The sequence below is a fragment of the Martes martes genome (assembly GCF_963455335.1).
Source record: "Martes martes genome assembly, chromosome: 5".
Taxonomy (NCBI): domain Eukaryota; kingdom Metazoa; phylum Chordata; class Mammalia; order Carnivora; family Mustelidae; genus Martes; species Martes martes.
This window is the reverse complement of record NC_137892.1, coordinates 78,675,759-78,695,803: the sequence shown is the minus strand read 5'-3', so window position 1 is coordinate 78,695,803 and position 20,045 is coordinate 78,675,759. Positions and strand designations below refer to the sequence as shown.

Sequence of the window (20,045 nt, the reverse complement as noted above, 5' to 3'; positions counted from 1 at the left end):
GTTCTCAGTAAGATTAGGGATTTTTTTCCTCAATCCTCTGGGCTAGGATGTATTTCATTATTCTGAATTTTAATGAAAGACCTGTGCATTCCCAATGCACATTTTATTGGCTCTTTGTGAATCTTACTGTGTATATAAATCAAGAAATAGTTAAAAAAAATTATCTCCAAGAATAGCATGTTAGGAAACACTTCTAATTAGTCCTGTAGAGGTTCTGGATACCCCTGTTTGCCAGCTTTGTCCTCCATCCTAGACATCTTCCATGCCCCCCCCCCCACCTTCTTTGCTGCCAACATTGCAAGGTATATCAGCCCTTGAAATTAAATGTTTTCAATTTCTCATACCAGAGAAAACCCCAATATGGTTTTCTCCATCTAAATCTCTGTAATTATATTAAAAAAGTCTATATATTGATGATGTTGATATTGCTACAGGTTTTCGAATCTACTTTTGGAATAGGATTTGAAATTGATAGCAGCTGTAGGTCATGTTTTCTTGTGATGCATCCTGGAGAGCCACAGGACTCAGTTGGATACCACCTTATAGTGATGGGATGCAGTATATGGTAGGCTATCAGGCTGAGTATGGGCAGCTCTAGAAAAGTTGTAGTGTCTATTTTCTGACTGTGGCTTAGCTGAACATTCTTAACCCAGGACCTAGCATCTGGGCTGGTTCATATAAAAGATCTTATTTGCAGGCCTGGCTGAACTTAGCACTTTCAGAAGGGAGCAGGGTTGTAGTAATTGGTGAAAGGACTATGTCTGCAGGAGTGGGGTAGTCACATGAAACAGTTTCCTGACTTTCTGGGGCTTCAGAAATCATCAGAGGAAGACATCATTGTTCAAACTTACAGTCCAGAGTTATAATCCTGTTTTTGTCCTTGGCTGGCTGCTTGTGTTGGGGGAGGTTTACTTTAGCCAGTAGATGCCTGGGCCAGAAAGGAAAATCACAATATCTGCCTGTTGTAGTGGCCCAGTTTCACTCGTCAACACTCATTCCAAGTTGTAATTATTGAAGACATCGGTGTGGTTACATGGACTTAAAAAAACAAATGCTTAAGCTGATATTTAGTAAGTGTGAAATGCAATCAAAATTTGTATTGCCCTTAAATTTAATAATATATGCAGATTTTCTGTTTATCCTTATTCTTATATTCTTATACATATAATTGTGTTCTCTTACTGGCACTAAGTATTTGTAGAAAGAGAATATGTTATCTCACCATCTCCTTTTTCTCCTTTCCCTTAATTGTGTATAAACACAATGCACATGACTTCAACAGCTGATGTCTTAGATGAGGTTGAGTACTATTTGCTGTTTCAATTATTCTACTATGTACTATCTTCTGAGGCTTCTCCCTTGACCACCTTCCCCAGAAGAAAGATAATTATTAATCAGATTTTATTGGAAGTGCAAAAAAGACTATCTGCCTAGCCTAGCACTGCCCAATAGAACTTTCTGCAGTTATGCCAGTGCTCTGTACCTGTCCAGTACTGTTGCTCCTGGCCACATGCAGTTATTGTGCACTTGAAATGTGACCAGTGTGACTAAGGAACTAAATTTTAAATTCTATATAATTTTAATTAACTTTTTTTTTTTTAGATTTTATTTATTTATTTGACAGAGAGAGAGATCACAAGTAGGCAGAGAAGCAGGCAGAGAGAGACGGGGAAGCAGGCTCCCTGCCGAGCAGAGAGTCCAAAGCGGGGCTTGATCTCAGGACCCTGAGACCATGGACTGAGCCGAAGGCAGAGGCTTAACTCACTGAGCCACCCAGGTGCCCCTTTAATTAACTTTAATTAAATAAAAGGACTAGTGGCTTCTGTATTGGAGTATGTTGGATAACACAGCAATTGCCAAAGAATTCATAACATAAAAAAATGTAAGTAAGTGCACTAATCAGTGGAATTCACCATTTAAACACTTCTTTTGAGCCAAATGGCACTTAAATGCAGCATCACTGGGCGCCATAGTGGCTCAGTTGGTTGAACATCTGACTCTTGGTATCGGGTCAGGTCATGATCTCAGTGTTGTGGGATGGAGCCCCACTTTAGCCCTGTGCTCAGCCCAGAGTCTGCTCAAGATTCTCTCCCTCTCCCTCCCCCTTTGCTCCTCCCTCTGCTTGCTCTCTCTCCCTAAAATAAATTAATAAAATCCTTTAGAAATCATGCAGCATCAGCTTTGGAGATATTAAGGTGATCAAGTGAGGAAAAAAATCAACATCCATCTAAAGCATTTATAATTAATAATGAAGATCATTCTCTATGCCATCCTAGGTGCTTCACATATCTGCTTTACAGATATGCCATCTATTCTTTTACAAATATTCCAAGTTAGATCATATTTTTTTTCTATTTCATGTAAGAGAAAAAACTGTTGCATGCCATTTTAAAATAATAAACCAACCCAAAGTCCCACAGCCAGGAAATGGTAGAGCCAAGGTTTGAACCCAGCTAGGATTCTTCAGTGATATTTCATAATGAACATTTCCTACATTGTCTTTTAGAGAAGATGTGCATATCTCCCTAGTCATCATTGAGAACTAGGACAGAGGTTAAGAACATGAGCCCTGTCGTGACATTACCTGATTTGAATTCTGTCTTCTATTACTCATCACCTGTGTGAACTCGAGCACATTACTCAATAACTGAGCCTCAATTTTCTCATTTAAATATGAATCTACTTCATTGGGTTGTTGTTAGGTTAGTAAGTTTCTCACACGGTGTTTGAACCATAAGTACTTGCCATCATCATTTTTAATTTAAAGGGATTGCCATTTATTTTAGGAAGTTGCTTTAATGTGATGTTAATAGATGAAATAGATACATGCTTTCGGTACGCTTTCCTAGGAAATAAGAGAGATTCTAATATTCAGATGATTCAGTAAGAAACACCCTGCTGTTCAGCCACTTTGGTGTGTCCATCACTGGGATTATAAAGTTTCAGAGCCCACATGCTCTGGCCAGTTCCTCATATCTTTGCTTTTCATGTAACCTTTATAGATGTCTCCTTTGGTGTCTTTGATTGGTTCTAAATGCTGAGCTGTGACAAACACCAACACAGCTGGAAAGAGCTGTAAGATTTGCTGTTCTGTCTTCCAGCAGGGAATTATTGCCATGGATACCAGCATCAGAGGGAAACTGGGGAGGATTCTCAACTGGTCTCCTGAGTGGTCTGACATCTGTTTCTGGCAAGGCCAATAACGAGTGTGCTTCTAGCTTCATATCAAATGGAAGACTGATCCATGTTTCTTGCTCTCTTTTTTTTAAACCACAGATGGCCTCTTCCCAAGATGCCCGGTATAGCCAGAAAGACTCCTCTGATCAAAACTTTGACTACATGTTCAAATTGCTCATCATCGGCAATAGCAGTGTGGGGAAAACATCTTTCCTGTTCCGTTATGCAGATGACTCCTTTACATCTGCATTCGTCAGCACAGTTGGGATCGATTTCAAAGTAAAAACTGTATTCAAAAATGAAAAGAGAATCAAGCTTCAGATTTGGGTAAGTGACTTTGAAATGACAATGTTCTTCAGTCGAGGGCATTGAACATAGATGTATTTAAGGGAAATGCTTTCTGCCTTGTTCTGTCCCCATGACGTCCACAGGCCCCATTTCCAGGTTCTTTGCTTGGAAAATTCTATTCTATTTCAAAGATAGTAGAGTGATGCTTCTCTAAGTTATGGAGACTGAATTATGCCTTGTTGTCAAGTGATCCTTCTTAGAGTCTTCAGATCCTTCTTAGAGTCCAAATATGTGTTGTGTTGGTGGTAGAAGGAACAATCAGTGAGAAGCCAGGCTATCCCTTTTATCATCTGTATGACTTTGGACAAGTCTGTGCAGCCCCCATTGCCACTTTTGTAATCTCCAAAATAGGCAAAGTCAGTCTAGCCTTTTAGGTCATAGGAAGCATGCTGTCCTGGGCCTTATAAAGAAGGTAAATGACCATGTATAAAGAAAACTTAGGTTTGATCCCTTTATAAAGCCCCAGAGAAAACTTTGAACATGGTCTACTCATACTTCACAGATTGTTTTCTCAGCTCTATGAGTTACATTTATGCAGACAAAAAACAAAACAAAACAAATGAAATAAAATATTTACTTGATAACAGCGTTTTCCTCTAAGCAGAAGGTTTCCCAATAAGTTTTGAGAACACTTGGCTAACTTTCTACCTCTTTCTACTGATGCAGAAGATCAAAATTTCTTTAACTAAATTGTTCGGAAATAATTGGGAGAATAGCAAGTAAAAAACAGAAAAAAATGTATGTGGATAACAGGTTCAAAGTAATATAAGAATGAGTGAAACTTAGTCGTACCGTACCAAGAGAGAATTATGTAGTATGCATTTTTTTGTGTGTATCATATAATATATGAGTACAATGGTGTGGAATATTTCCACAGTAAGTTTTGGTTCTTTTTTCCTGTTGATTTGTGCCTCTGCCACTCCAATTGACTGGAGCTACAAACAGGCATTTCCTTCCAAGAGGTGTTTTCTTTCTTCTTCTGAGACATTTCTGATATCTACTACTATTTTGTCCTAGCCCCAGGGTAGATCTGTAGCACTGATCATTAATCTCCTTCCTCAAATATGGAGAGTTGAAAGAAAGATAAATCCCCGAGTACAACATTTAAACTTTTCTAAAAAATAAAAACACTTTATTAGAATATCGGTATAAACTGAGTGACCTTTAAGTATCTTAAATCTCCTAGGAGTAAATTTAAAGATGTAGGTATGTACACAGACAGGTATCCTTTCAGGCAGCTTATAATGAACTCATACTCTTACTTATTTTAACTCTGGAGTTTTCCAGATCTAATGAGAACTGGTATAAGAGCTTGGAAAAGTAGTCCCAGCTCCTTCACTACTCTTCCAGCCCCTAAAGCCATTTTTGTTGGGAGGGTCCCTCTTTGGAACTTAAACACACAGCCCATCTATGGAGACAAAAAGAGCTGTGTTCATTGCTTCGTGTTTGGGCCCTGATTTATTCTCTTCCTTTTGAGCTCTAGGCAGCCCACTGTCATATTGAGATAACTTTCATATTCAGGTTTAAGAAAGGCCCCTTAACTCTGAGGAATTTTGGAAAATTGAAAATTAATTTTGTAACCACACATCTCTCAATTCTCTGACCATGTTGTTTCTGCCACTAAAATAACAGTCATTCCTCTGGCTGACAGCTCCTTGTTTCTCCTCACTGCTTTATACCTTACAGATGCCTAACGATGGATGTTGTGATCATTTAGCTACAACACCAACATGGTGTGTTAAATCTATCTAATAATCTCTAGCAACTTCTCAATCTAGGTTTTTGACAGAAATGTAGCAATACATAATTATCTGTTCTTTTTTTGGTAATTTTTTTTAAAGATTTTATTTATTTATTTGACAGACAGAGATCACAAGTAGGCAGAGGCAGGCAGAGAGAGAGGGAGGAAGGAGGCTCCCTGCTGAGCAGAGAGCCCGACGCAGGGCTCGATCCCAGGACCCTGAGATCATGACCTGAGCCGAAGACAGAGGCCTTAACCCACTGAGCCACCCAGGTGCCCCCATAATTATCTGTTCTTAATGCAAAACAGATACATTTGAAATAATATAAGAGATTTTTGGGAATTATAAAGTATTTCATATTTACAAAAAATATTTTCTTCAAAACATTCAGCTAGTACCAGACCAGAGCTGATTCATTGACCTCTCTGGGGGGTTAGAATGAGGTTATTTCTATGTAGGTATTACTCTTGGATGAAAATTGCTCTCCTTTGAGCCACCCTAAGCTTGAATCAGATCTGTAAGCTGCATCCTCAAGCTTCTCACCTCTCATCACTTTACTCAAAAAGCCCTGACATAACTCTCTTTAAATTTTTCTTCCATAGTCCACTATTCTTCCAAAACCTCCAACTCTCCTCACAGCTCAATTCAGTGCAGGACATCATTCTGGGGGTTCCATTTTCCCATTTGGTGGATATCCATACTCCTTTAGGGGTCAGCCACTCAGGAATTTTTCACCTTGCCTTCTCCTTACTTGCAACAGTAGTATGATGGCCACTGTTATCTTTGCAATTAAGGCAGTCTCATTTCTTCCTCTTTAGGGTTATTAGGAACTCTTAATGCACCTATGATTCTAAGGGTGTGAATTACTGTATACCAACTGGTTTCCTAGACTGTGAAACATTCAAAAGAAGTACTATAAAAAGATTTGATGTTCATTGAACTTAGAGTTGATTGGAAAAATAAACTAACATTCATAGAGTAATTATATACTTATGTAAGGAAATACCAATTGTATAACTATTATAGGTAACTTGCATTTATTGATGGTTTGTAAATTTAAAGATGTGGATATGTTCACAGACAGGTATCCTTTTAGGCAGTTTATAATAGACTCTTACTCTTCTACTTATTTTAACTCTGTAGTCTTCCAAGTCTAATTAGAACTGGTGTTAAGAGCTTAGAAATTAGTCCCAGGCCCCTTCACTACTCTTCTAGACCCCAAAGCCATTTTTGTTGGGAGGGTCCCTCATTCTAACTTAAACACACAGCTTTTGCATTATTAATAATAACTTTGCATTTATCATTCTTATTCTTATTTTATTTGAGTAATCTGAAAGTGGGACAAGATTAGTAGCTTGCCCAAGATCAAGTGTGATGCGTGGCTGATTCCAAGATGGGTCTATCAGATACTAATACTTGGGCTTGTTCTCCTCTACCAAGATGCCATAATTAAGAAGTCTTCTGGAATATGGTGGTGTTTTTGTGATGATGGCAGTCTTAAATTATGGCAATCCTAAATGAAGAAAAATTTGAAAAATTTTGGCCATTTTAATGAATTGAGGCATGCCGAGGATGATAGGATAAAGAATAATAGGGTGGTATGCCTAAGTATAGGTATACCTACAGTAATTCTAGGGATCCTTGCTTTATGTTGTCATATAAGTATACTGGAAAATATTTAATTGTGTATAGTTTTTATCATTTAACATCTTCAACTCATTTATTTGGGAATATATTTGGCATTGATGATTTTTCATCTCATCATATTTTAATAACCAATTAACCGTTTTTCCCAGCTTATGGTATTTTAATGTACTTATATTAACTTGTAACTGATTCTTTTGGATATCCACAATCGTCTTAGCCTATGCTACACAGTCGTTCCTCCTCACACTTCTGACACCAAATGTGTGGTGTCAGAAGATCAGTTAATGCTTCAGCTCTCTGTAGCCATCAACTAGCTGTCCTATAATTTAGTTTAATTCTGATACTAACTACATGGAGTTAACACAGACCCCAGAGATAAAGGGCCCCATTCTGCCTCTTTCACTACAGACTCCAGTCACAAGTCTGGGCTACCTATGCTTCTGACCTACAGTCTCTAAATCGGGGGTCCCATTACTTCAGCCTCCAGAGTCAATTATTTGTTAAAATAACTCACAGAACTCAGGAAAGCAGTTCACTTACTATTACCTGTTTATTATAAAGGCTAGAACCCAGTAACAGTCAAACAGAAGAGAAGAATAAGGCAGTTTCAAGGAAGGAGGGTAGACACAGCTTCCATGCCCTCTCTGAGCATGCCATACTCCCAGCATCTTGATGTGTTCACCAACTGAACTTCATTTTTTAGGATATTTATGGAGCTTCCATTACATAGGCACTGCTGATTAAATCATCGGCTCTTGGCAATTAACTCAGTCTCCAGTTGGCAATATCCAGTAGGATATTTATGGAGCTTCCATTACATAGGCACTGTTGATTAAATCATCGGCACTTGGTGATTAACTCTCCCCTCCCAGAGGATGAGATTTGGGGCAAGGGCTGAAAGTTCCATATCTTTACCCAGACAGGCTGAGGTTGTTGATATGATTCTGATTATATCATTAGTTTTAAACTGTCCACGAATAGGACTACTTCTAGGTTAAGAAACCAAGACATAGGGAAGATAAATATTTGGCTTTACCTTATAATCAGTGCCACAGCAGGTCTCCCACTAGTTGAGCCAGTCTGATTGCTATAATACCAAGTTCACTCTCAACTCAAGGTAAGTGCTATGTTATGCCAACTGTGATGAATCTGCTTGGTTGCCAGTGGAATCCACCAGGCATAGGAACATCAAGCTTGAGTCTAGATTTCAAGTATTTGAAATATTTGAAATTTCAAGATTTCAAGTAGTATTTCTAATATGTCAGGAGGAAGAGCCTGGGTAGGAAGACTCTCCTGTTTTCCTGTCAATGGTTTACTTTTGCATGTGCAGCATAGGGGGTTTCTGAGTCCACAAACTGGATTGCTTATTGGATTTTGGAAAGTCCACATTCAAATAAAGCATTTTAACAGCTACTAGAAAACATTGACATTTCTTCCTGGTCATGTTACACCTCCTCTCTGTGGAAGTTCATTACTGCCTTGGAATAAATATCATCGTTCATTTGTACTTAGTTACAAACTTTGTATTCCATTAATATATTTATGAATCCCTTTATTGTTCACCAAATTAACATTTCTCATTGCATTTTCATTTTATTATCATTTTTATGATTCTCAAATCAAAAATTTTGAAAATTTTAAAGATTCAAAGTACTTGGTCTGATTCTTTTTTTTTTTTTTAGTGTCTGCTTAATGCTATTATGAATATATTAGAGAGAAATTTAGTGTGGTTTTTCACTTTAATTGGAGAAAAGTATTTCACAGCTGGGGTCTGTATAATTTTGCTTCTAATTTTAAAAATAGTTTAGCTTTGAGAAGGCCTATGTAGAATGGATGTCTTCCCAATGAGAAGATTGAGAAATAATAGGGGTTCAATTACTAAGATGAATATTACCTGTATTTATTTTTAGTATCTAAATTACTAGTATGAGAGCACTGAGGCTTATAGCAATTTGCAAAGCAAGAAGTACTGGCAGTTATTGAAATTAGACTGTGTAGGTAGCCAGACTTCACAGTGTGGTTCCGCTGAATAAATGGCATCTTCCCTTGCTTAAAGAAAGCGCCTGGGTATCCTTTTTCAGTTGGGTCTACATTATTTAAGACCAAAAATCAGTGTTGACTCTAACGAAGGAAGACTGAACTTGAAAAAGCCATAGCTTAGTTAGGTAACATAGGTTTAAATGGGTGGAGGGGCAGGTAGGCAGCAGACAGAGAGCATTGCTGTTTGCATTGCCCTTTATGACTCCTTGTCTTTCGGCTTCCTTTCTCTCCCTTTCCCCCCTCCTCCTCTCTTCTTCATTTCTGAAGTTCTGGCCAGGCTTAGTTACTCAGAAACTGACTTTCAGCATGTTCAGTATCCAGAGCTGCCACACAAAGATTCACACAGTTATACAGTGGTCAAGGGCACCGGTCACAGGGTCAAGTGGGGTCATTCTCCAGCTAGAGTGCCTCTTAAGCCTGATGCTTTCCCTGACAGGCACCTTTTCCTTTTCACAAAGGTGCCATCTGTTTGTCAAATAGGTGCGGCTGGACCACAGGCACGTAAAGAGGATTCTGATTCCCCTATAGTAACCATGTATGCAGGGCATAACTAGTTTGAATCTAGTACAAGAGATGGACTTGGAAACCCAGAGAAGGCTACAAGCCCTGCTTCCCTAGGGGAGGCATGGAGGAAGAAGGTGTTTTAAAATATAGGTTTTATTGTTATTTAAGTATGGCAGGGCCAACAGATCAGGAGACAACTGCCATTGAAAAGATAGTTTGTTATACTCATGGATGCAGGAGCATACTTAAGAGAAGGAGGCATGGGCTGGGGTTGGGGAACATAAGAGGAATGAGGGGAACCACCAGGGTGGGTCAGGAAGGGGTATGGGTGTGTGACAAGAGTCTCTGTGTGGTCTATGTGGTAGGAATGGCACAGCAGGGTCAGCAGATTTATGATTCCTAGTTGGAAGAATTTCAGCAGACCCTGAGGGGCATAGAGGCTGTCCCTAGTTGTCTGGTACCTGGCCTCAGGGTGATGAGGGCAGGTGGAGAGTGACCCAAAGTGGGGAGCCCAGTAAAGGAGGGGGTTGGGGCTTTGGAGCGCTGGATTCATTCATTTGCATTTAAAAGTGAGCTGCCAGTGAATTGTTTAATGTCTCCAGGAATTGGCTAACTCTGAGAGGGGCTGTCCCTCCTGAGCCCACAAAGCCCCAGGTGTCACAACATCAGAATACAGAAAATGAAAGACATGGTTAACACAGAAGGCGGGTTCTTGAAGCCCTAGGTTGGCTTCTGTCATTGACTCTCTGTCGCTGATACTTTGACATATGCTTGTGATTTCAGATACTCTTGGCACAGGCTCCATGCATTTCTGGGTCTGAGTATTTGGAGACCTAGAAAGTTGGGTCAGGAAATGCTCTTACACCTTTTCTGGCTTAACCCCTCATTTGATGATATGACTGACAGAGCATCATTTATTGAACCCAGTTTTGACCCACAGAGTGAACACTTTATGTTTATATGCATTTTAGAATTGATTTTTCCCCATGAAGGAAGGTGGTATTATTAGCCCAGTTTTAGAGATAAAGAAACGGAGAATCAGAAAGATAAGGTAATTTGCCCAAAGTCATAGCTAGGTTGTGTTAGAGGCAGGATTCCAACCAGGGCACTCTATCCAAAGCCCATATGTACTTGACTACGTGGTGTAAATGAGGTCCAGGAAAGCCAAGTGATTTCTTTGAGACCTTTAGATTCTCCAGTCTGAAATCCTACATCTGATAATCCTTAGCAAGTACTTTTTCCACACTATGTAACTGCTCCATATTTTCCCTTGTTTCTTCATTACCTGTTCCAAGAAATTATTTATGGTTACCGAAAGAAATTAGTTTTGTTTTATTTGTTTGTTTGTTTGTTTTGCTTTTTACTTACTATCCATCGGCATGAGTGGGTTGTGCATTATCTGCGTTTAAAACACATAGATATACACAGCAGGAGGGATTGGAACACATTCAACTAGCTTCTTCCTTGTACATTTCTGGAATGCCTGTTTCCACTGTTGGGGAACACACATATAAAGAAGAGTATGTGGAAGGAAGAGTCTGTGTAAAATGGAATGGGAAAATATTTCTACCTGTAATCTTTGCATCTGGTGCTCATTTAGCCTAATCCCCCTGCCCACTGATTTCAGGACGGTGTTCCGATCCTTTCATCCACTTATAAGGAGCCAACATTTGCTACCCAGGTAAATTCCTTAAGAGAACCCCTGAAGCCAGCAGCTGCTGCCAAAACCATTCCTGCTACTGTCATTTATATGTTCTTTCCCACCTCACATGTCTTCTAACCTAGCATCTGCTTTCCCTGAGAGATTGAGAAAGGCGGTGTTTGGTTGCACTCCTGAGAGGAAGTTGATGCTTGTGTGCAAAAGATGCATAACATTCACTGTCTCAGGAAGCTGAAATCAGCAACTCTTGCAATCCCACTGTGTTTAAGCCACCTTCTTAACATTGACAAAATGGGAGGAATGGTAAAGACTTTGTTCCTGGCCCAGTGGAGATGGCCAGCTATGTGGGAAGACAGGACTACAAAGAAAAGAAAGGAGCACCCCGTGGGTTATGTAATGAGTGTCCCCAAGGGGCAGAGTGGTCCAGCAACATGAGCAGGGACTTCAGACACTGCTGGTCTGGGGTTCCTGTGCTGACTCTGATCTCACTAGCTGTGACCTCAAGCCCTGACTTCTCTGAGCCTCATTTGACTCGTTTGTGAAATGAGAGAAAACACCTACAGCTCTTACCTACTAAGTGTTGGCCATAACAAATACTTATGATTGTTCAATACTAGGCAGAAAATTAACAATAAATGTTAGTTTTCTTCTTTCCTAAAAACAGTGTACCAACCTGTAGACTTTTATGCTCCATCAAATAATTTAATCAAACCAGGTATCTGTTGGGTGCCTACTATGGGGTAGGCATTGTGCTAGGTGCTGGGGACATCATGGTGAAGGATACACAGGCTCTGCCGTGGGAGCCAACCGTCGGATGGGGAGGTAGTGAATGAAGAGAGAATTCCACCTGCTGTGATAACTGCTCTGGAGGCATGAACACGGGATGTACAGGAAAGAAGCCTAACCCAGGCTTAGGGACTTGGGGAAGGCTTCCCAAGGGCAGCTACATGGGAGACATGAAATTGATGAATGAAGTAGAATTAGGTATCCACTGATTCACTCATTTGGTCACTCAATCAACATGTATTGAGTTTTTACTATGGCCCAGACACTGGGAAGGAATTTGAGATTGAAAGTAAATGCTCAGAAACTCTAGATGGTGATGGTGCTATGGGTAAATAATCAGAAACCTCTGATAAATGAAAGACATCAACAGGGGAGGGGAAGCTTGTTTTTGTCAGATGTTCAAGGAGGGTTTATATTTGCTAACTGAGCTAAGACCCAAAGGGTGAGAAGGACCTAGATGTTGAAGAAGAGGGATGGATATTCTTATTTTCCTCCTCCTCCCTCTCTCCCCATCTCTCCTTCCTTCCCCTCCCCCGCCCCTATTTCAAAAGTAAGAGTTTTTGTTTTCTGAGTTTTTTTCTGCACCATAGCTTCATGTAGTGTTTCTTGCTTACTCTTTGTTTATCAGATCTTGACTACTCAGATTCTGAGCAGGAGGGTTTAGATTATTGGCACCTATAGCATTTACAGCTTGGCAGTCTTCTTTAAGGAACAAGATATAAAAATGCATTACTTTTGCAAAAGTATCAAAGAGCAGATGACTGTGTGAACCCATTGCTGGTGCTTCTTGGAAGGAACCTAATCTTCAGTCATCTTCATGGCAGTTCACCACTATTTTTGCAGAAATTTTACCTGCATATCTGCAGGGACTGAAAGACACAGACCTCTGCTAAGAAGCCGTTGTGACTGCAAGAGAGAAATGTACGGGGGGATTGCGTGGGCACATGTGTCAGTGCAGTGGGGAAGAAAATGGACACTGGGGCAGGACACCAGATTTCTGAGGCAAACGACACTCAGTAATCCCTAATGTGCCAGGTATAGTTGAACATTTTTATGAGTGCTAAGTCATGTTGTCCTCACAGAAACCTATGAGACAGATGCCATTTTTATCTTCAGTTTACAGATGAGGAAACTGAGGCACAAAGAATGTGAATAACTCACCCAAGGTCTCACGGCTAACAAGTAGTTAGCAGATAGCAATGTGAGCCCCCTAGCTTTGGAGGCTTTTCTCTTAACCCGTTCTGCTACACCTTTTCTCTGTAAGTGCCGCTTTGGAATCATTCTCTGGGTGAGCCACTGGGCACATTTATTTTCTAGTTTTTATTTTTTTTTTTTAAGATTTCATTTATTTGAGACAGAGAGTGAGTGAGAGAGAGAGAGAGAGAGAGCACAAGCAAGGGGAAAGGGAGGGAAGCAGACTTCCTGTCCAGCAAGGAGCTGCATGTGGGACTCCATCCCAGGAGCCTGAGATCATGATCTGAGCTCAAGGGAGGTGGTAACTGCCTGAGCCACCCAGGCGCCTGAGCACATTTTATTTTTAATGCTTATGACAACCTCAAATCGTTGACATTAGCATAGATCTTTTTAAACATATGAGGAAACCAGGACTCAGGCAGATTAAATAATTCCCTGCTGGACACATAACTTTTCCCACTGCTTTTAGAGTAATTTTCAACATATTATCTCTCAGATTAAAAAAAAAAAAATCAGGAAGTAGCCAAAATCAATGGAGTAAATTTTTTCCAGAAATATATCATGACCACATATCCCATCCAGATTGTTATCTTTTGTGATTCTCCTGTCATCCCAGTTCCCACAGGGACTTCTAGCCAAGACTGCTGCTCTCCAACTTTCTAAAAATGGGAATACCAGCTTTAGTAGCAGAGAATGGGGATTTGGCATAAGCACTGTTCCAGATAATTGAATATTTAGACTGCCAAAACTTTGGAACAAATTAAACATTGTAATGAAAATCTTTTTGCATTGCACGTTTACGTAACTTAAAGGGACAAGAAAGATAAGCCAATTTGTCGTGGCTTCTCAGGATTATCAGTATGAGTCCTTTAGGGATGACTCCTCCACTTGGCGGTCACCAAGTGATATTTTCTCTGGTCTTAGGTCATTTAACACATAGTTTTTCTTTCTTCAATATCACCTTCTCCCTTAACACATAGTTTTTCTTCCTTCAATATCACCTTCTCCCTTGTCATGTTTCCAGTTGCTTTCCCATTTTTTTTTTTACTTCCATAATATTTTGTAAATTACGTTTCCTGTCATTAGGTCACTTGAGATCAACGCCGTGGGTCAGAGTGTGAATAAGAGGATCTTTTTATTGACATGCATGAGCTTTGGGGTGAGGATGCTGGAAAGTCTAACTGACCTCTCAGAAGCCTCCCTTTGCTACTGAATTATTATTGTTATTATTATTATTATTAGCTACTGTATTATTATCTCCACATGTTTACCACCACAGTGTTAAATCTTCCTGATCACTTGGGTGTTATTTTAACCTTTGGCCTAGTCTAGGCATACTTCTATCTAAAATCCCCGAAGATGGCAATATCATATAGTGGTTTTGTCATTAAAAATGGATTCTGAAGCTAGGTGGTCTGAGTTCACTTTTTTTTTAAAGATTTTATTTATTTATTTGTCAGAGAGAGAGAGAGAGTATGCACAAGCCAGGCAGAGTGGCAGGCAGAGGCGGAGAGAGAAGCAGGCTCCCTGCTGAGCAAGGAGCCTGATGCGGGACTCGATCCCAGGATGCTGGGATCATGACCTGAGCTGAAGGCAGTGGCTTAACCAGTTGAGCCACCCAGGCGTCCCTGAGTTCATGTTTTAGTACAAGACTCTGGGTGTCGTGACCTTGGGCAAGTTAATTAACTTCTCGGTGACTTAGAGTTTCTATCTGTAAATTGGGGAAAAATAAAAATACTTTCTTATAGTCTTTCTGTAAAGAGCAAGTAAAATGTTTGTAAAGTTTTTAGCATAGTACTGACACATTGTATATGCTCAATCACATAGTACCTGACACATTGTATATGCTCAATAAAGAAGTCATTTTTATTTCTCTCAACCTGCATTTTACCAATATTGACCTCCGCTTAATGCCATACTTTCTGTAACTACAAATGGACTTTTTGAGCCATAAATTTCTAGTTCCAGTGTAGGTAGACATTTATATGACGAACTTAATCCTGGTGTTCTAACATGGTAATGAAATATCCAAGCAGATGGACAAGGTGAAGTGTCTTTAGGACACCTAGGTTTCTCTCACCAGCCCGGAGGAGGAAATTTTGATAATGCCCAATTGAGGGGTTTTGTGGTATCTAGAGCCATCTCTACATTGAGATAAAGTCATCAACTATGCGGAGAAGGCAAACCCATACACCTTGTTTAAGTGCTCATGAAATTGATATCCTTCCCCATAACAAAAACAACTATAAATCATTGAAATCATGGAGAGCTGTTATTAAAACTCTGGGTTATTATTTCCTCAGGATATTGCCTAGTGATACTGACAGCTTCTGATTTAAGCTGTAAGTTATATGTCTGTGTCACCAAGTGTCATTGTTATTTTCTGATGATTTGTTTAAAGTGATACTGAACTGGGGCACCTGGGTGGCTCAGTCAGTTAAGAGTCTGCCTTTGGCTCAGGTCATGATCCCAGGGTCCTGGGATCAAGCCCCATGTTGGGCTTCCTGCTCCATGGGGAGTCTGCTTCCCCCCCTCTTGCTCTGCATGATGCTCCCTCCGTTTGTACCCTCTCTTCTCTCTCTCTCTGTCAAATAAATAAATAAAATATTTAAAAAAATAAAGTGATACTGAGATGACCGGTTTTTCTGGCATTACATAAACACAGCTTAAATCTGGGGACCAGTGAAGCATTTAATTACTCAAGTCAGATTTAAGGAAAAAGCATATTTCACAAGCTGGATGACACTTATTTTCAGTTAGGAATGCTCTGATCTTGCCTTCAACTTTTGTTCTCCTAACACTAACTTTGCTCATCCTGAGCATTATCACTGTGATAAGGCAATGAGCAAGTTAAAAGAAATAGCAACCTAAGTACCAGGGGATCCATACCATTTTGCTCAGACTGCTAATGGACGTGAAGTAATGGAAGAAAAAGTCTCCACCTTCACAAAGCTTACAATCTTTGAAAACAACTTAGTCAATCTTAGAATGTCTATAAAGCATCATATGCAAGATTACAGAGTATAAACTAAAAAATACAAAGGAGACCTAAAATTAAAAAGAGTTGAAGTAGATGTGTGTGTCAGCAGTATTTGGGAGAGAAACACTCTGGACAATTTTGGAAAGTTTATTGATTTTACAAAGCTATCTGTAGGATTTTGGGAAGCAATAAGGGATGGTGCAGGCCTGAGGGCTGTTACCACCTCTTGGATTGATGGAAAGGGGAACCAGAAAGAGCCACAGCTGTCGAGGTAGAAGAGGCTGAAGAGGCCCTGTGGATTGGAGCCTTGGTCTGTCTGAATAACACAGCTTCTGCCAGTCAGCTGCTCAGCAGAAAAGTGGCCAGGGGAAGGAATACCCAAACCTCTCATCCCTCCTGCCCTCTGACTTCTTAACTGTACCTCTCATTGGCTGAGCCCATCCCCCCTTTCTGGGCAGCCAGCAAAGGAGCTTTGTTTTAGCAATTCACTGAAGTTAGGCCCCTACAGCACAGAGTAAAAGAGAACTGGGTAAAGTGGGTATTTAGCACAACGAAGAAGCAGTTTTGTTTTGTTTTGTTTATTTGAGAGAAAGTGAAAGCTAGAGAGATCACAGAGGGGGAGAGGTAGAATGAGACGCAGACTTGCCACTGAGCAGAGAACGCGATGTGGGGCTCAATCCCAGGACCCTGGGATCATGATCCAAGCCGAAGGCAGACACTTAACTGACTGAGCCACACAGGTATTCCAAGAAGATAGTTTTGGATTAGTATTTTCTGTATAAAACAATTCATTTATTAGATAAGAAGGTGTAGAGCCCAAATGCACATTTTAAAGAATTTGAATCATAAACATTATATGGCATAGTCTTCATATGTTCATACTCCTGATAATTTAAGTAACATGGTATATTTCAAACATATTTTGTTTGCTTTCACTATCCACATGGTCCTCCTTAACTGTTCCAGGGGGGCATTCCCTGGATAAGTCTACTGAGCACAAGATATTGCTCATGAGTTGGCACTTAGAACACATGTGTGGCCATTAATGGTCTGCTTCAGAAGGAAATACATTAATATTCACTCAAAACTGAGTGTCTGTGTGGAAAAAAAAATACCAGTGAGCCCAGAGCCTTTGTCTTATCCTCTTGGAGTTGCTTCAGTAACCTCTGAAAAGGTCTGAGAACTTGGGCCACAAAAGCTGCTGGGGCGTATGGTTTAGTTACAGAGAGGCCAGGAAACCCTGTATGCTACACAGGTTGAAGAATTCAGAGTTGGCCCTCCACTGTGTGAGGCTGCATAAGCATGTTCCCTTCCACATGCCAACCGTGACCCATCCTGACCTCTAACACCCATGTCTCCAAAGAAAGAACAAGGCAGTGTATTTTTTTCATAAAGCCAAATTATTCAATTTTATGAAACCTGCAACCTTAAAGTAATATTATTTATTTTAATTCCTTCCCACTCTTTTGGTAATCTGATAGATGGTAGGTTTCTTCTTAAACCTTTCTGGGGAAAAATATGGCAGTTCTCATAGATAAAATGCCCCTTTGTATTTATTTTTTATTTGTATTATTTTGGTCTCAGAAGCCCAGATGTCTGGGAATCAGAGAGGTGGGGGTTTGTGTGGGTACAGCCCTTCTGAGCTGAGCCGTGTGGAGAGAAAAGCCACGTAACGAGGCAGTCACTGTGTTTTAGTGACACAAGCATCAACATGACTTTGTCCTAAAGGACCAGGCATCGTGGTCGCTATGTGTTGTGCAAAGTGCTAAACCCTGGGGGAGAGGGATCCAAAGGTTTCTATGCTTCCTATCGTCTGGCGACTTACAGGATGATGGTATCACAGCAAGTATGGTGATACAAAAAGAACAACCCAATGAGAAAGGCAAAGGCCATTTATACTGAGTTTGATACAGCAAGGAGTCAGCCACCATCACTTGTATTTTGACAGAAAGTGAAAGGCTGGCAGAGGAGTGGGAAAGCTTTCTAGTGGTGGAAAGGGATGTTTTCATGTCCTGATTGAAGGCTATTAGCTGAGGGCATGGGTACCGATGGGGCATCCTTTATGATTGGTTATCCATGTTTGGCTTTTTTTGAAAGTCCTAAGTTGGCAGTAGGGACAAGCTGTCAGTTATTAATCAAGTCTTGACCCTTTTGGGCAGTTGTTACAGAAATTATTTCATTTTGTGGATTGTCGCTAAAGATAGCAATCTGGTCCTACAAGTCTGACTTACAGCAGACTGGCATCCTTGGTTGCTTATTGGACGTAAAGAGGTTGGTTTCCTGGACAGATTGCAGGCTGTGGGTCTAAGTTCTCTTTCTATATATGGTCTGCCTGTTGTCTGTATGTTCAGTTGCATAAGTAAGCCAAAGACAAGGCCAACTTTAGTAAGGGCAACAAGAGAGCACAAGGAGAGATAAAGGGTTTTGGTCTCTGATGGTTTGATTCTGGGCAAATTATTTGACTTCGTTATGTCTTGGTTTCATTTTCTATAAAATAAAGACAATAATCTTTGCCTATATGGGTTGTTCTGAGGAATAACATAGTATTATGTAATGTGCCTCGTATGGTTCTCATAATTTTTGGATCTAATTACACCCTTAAAAATTATTGAGGGTCCCAAAGAGCCTGTATGTTTGTGGGTTACATCTATTGATATATCCTATATTAGAAATTAAAATGGAAAAATTTAAATATTTATTGGTTAATTTAAAAATAAAAATAAATTAAAAATAATAAATAAGCATACTATATGTAAACCTAAATTACATACTTTTTATGAAAAATAACATTTTGAAAAATAAAAGAAATAGTGAGAAGAGTGATTTTTGTATATGTTTGCAAATTTCTTTAATGTTTGATTTAATTGAGGACTGCTGGATTTTTGTATCTGCTTGCTCATTCCTCTGTTGGTATAGCTTGTATCATGTCACATCTGAAAAACGCCATTGTACACCTGTGAAAGAATGAGATTGAAAAATGCAAATAACAACTGAGTGTTATTTTTTTGTATTAATTTTGACCTCAGAGACCTTCTGAAAAAGTTTGGGGGCTCCCAGACTACATTTTGAGTACCACTGCTCTAGGCCTCAAAAAATTATTAATAATATTAGCAGAAGATTACAGCACTGTTGACCCATATTTGAAAGGTAAATCTTTATAGAGAGATACTGCTTTATACTCCCACATGCTGGCAGATAAAAGAAAGGAGATACTCTGATAATAGATGCCCTTCCTGAAAACCAGGTTTGAGGATCAGAGCAAAGGGTGCAAATCTTTGCAAATAGAGGACAACCTGGAAGGAAGTTTTTATTTTTCAGCAGTGTCTGAATGAGAGAATGAGTGAATGAAAGCTCATAGCTATGCCTTTTATATGACAATAGTAAGTAGCACAACTGGAAATTAGGTTCTGCTCGGATCTGACTCACTGGAGCAGGAATCTCCTCTAATTTTGGGAAGGGAGGCAAGTAACAAATATGGTGGACCTTCCTCCAGCCCTTACTTAATTTACAGACTGGGAAACTGGAGAAACCATTTGATTTCTTGGCCATATTCTCAGAGAGAGCCTTGCTAGTAAAATCAATCTCCTTGATTCGGAAATCCTAGTCTTTTGAAGTTTATCTGAGATATTAATTTACACTAAGTTATGCATGACTGATACACATGACTGATAGACTATCAAATATCCTAAGGGTATTCGAATTTTAAAACAGTACCTTGTTACCTGAAGGAGTGAAGGATCTTTTAGCAGCATGTGTCTTAGTGGGGCCACCTTCCCTGGACTCTTCAACTTAGACCAGCTGTGTGAAGGGCTGACCAAGATGCTTAAGGCACATTGTTGACCCTTTATGATAATTGAGAGGGGAATTGGACTTATAGGAATAATTTCATTTTATTTTAGCCAGTAGATCTGTCCTCCTCTTTTACTATAAAAATATAGTAGTGTTTTTGTTTTCCTTCATATTTTGC

At 39.8% G+C, this 20,045-nt stretch overlaps 1 protein-coding gene across 2 annotated transcripts in view; it reads left to right on the top strand.

Moving 5' to 3' along the window:
* The window catches only part of RAB3C (RAB3C, member RAS oncogene family), a 290,830-nt gene that overhangs the window by 25,958 nt on the left and 244,827 nt on the right, over positions 1-20,045 (top strand). For both annotated transcript variants that reach the window (XM_080804617.1, XM_080804616.1), the window contains one exon: positions 3,277-3,504. In XM_080804617.1, coding sequence (XP_080660743.1) covers positions 3,277-3,504 — 228 coding nt within the window. The remainder of the gene's footprint in view (positions 1-3,276; positions 3,505-20,045) is intronic.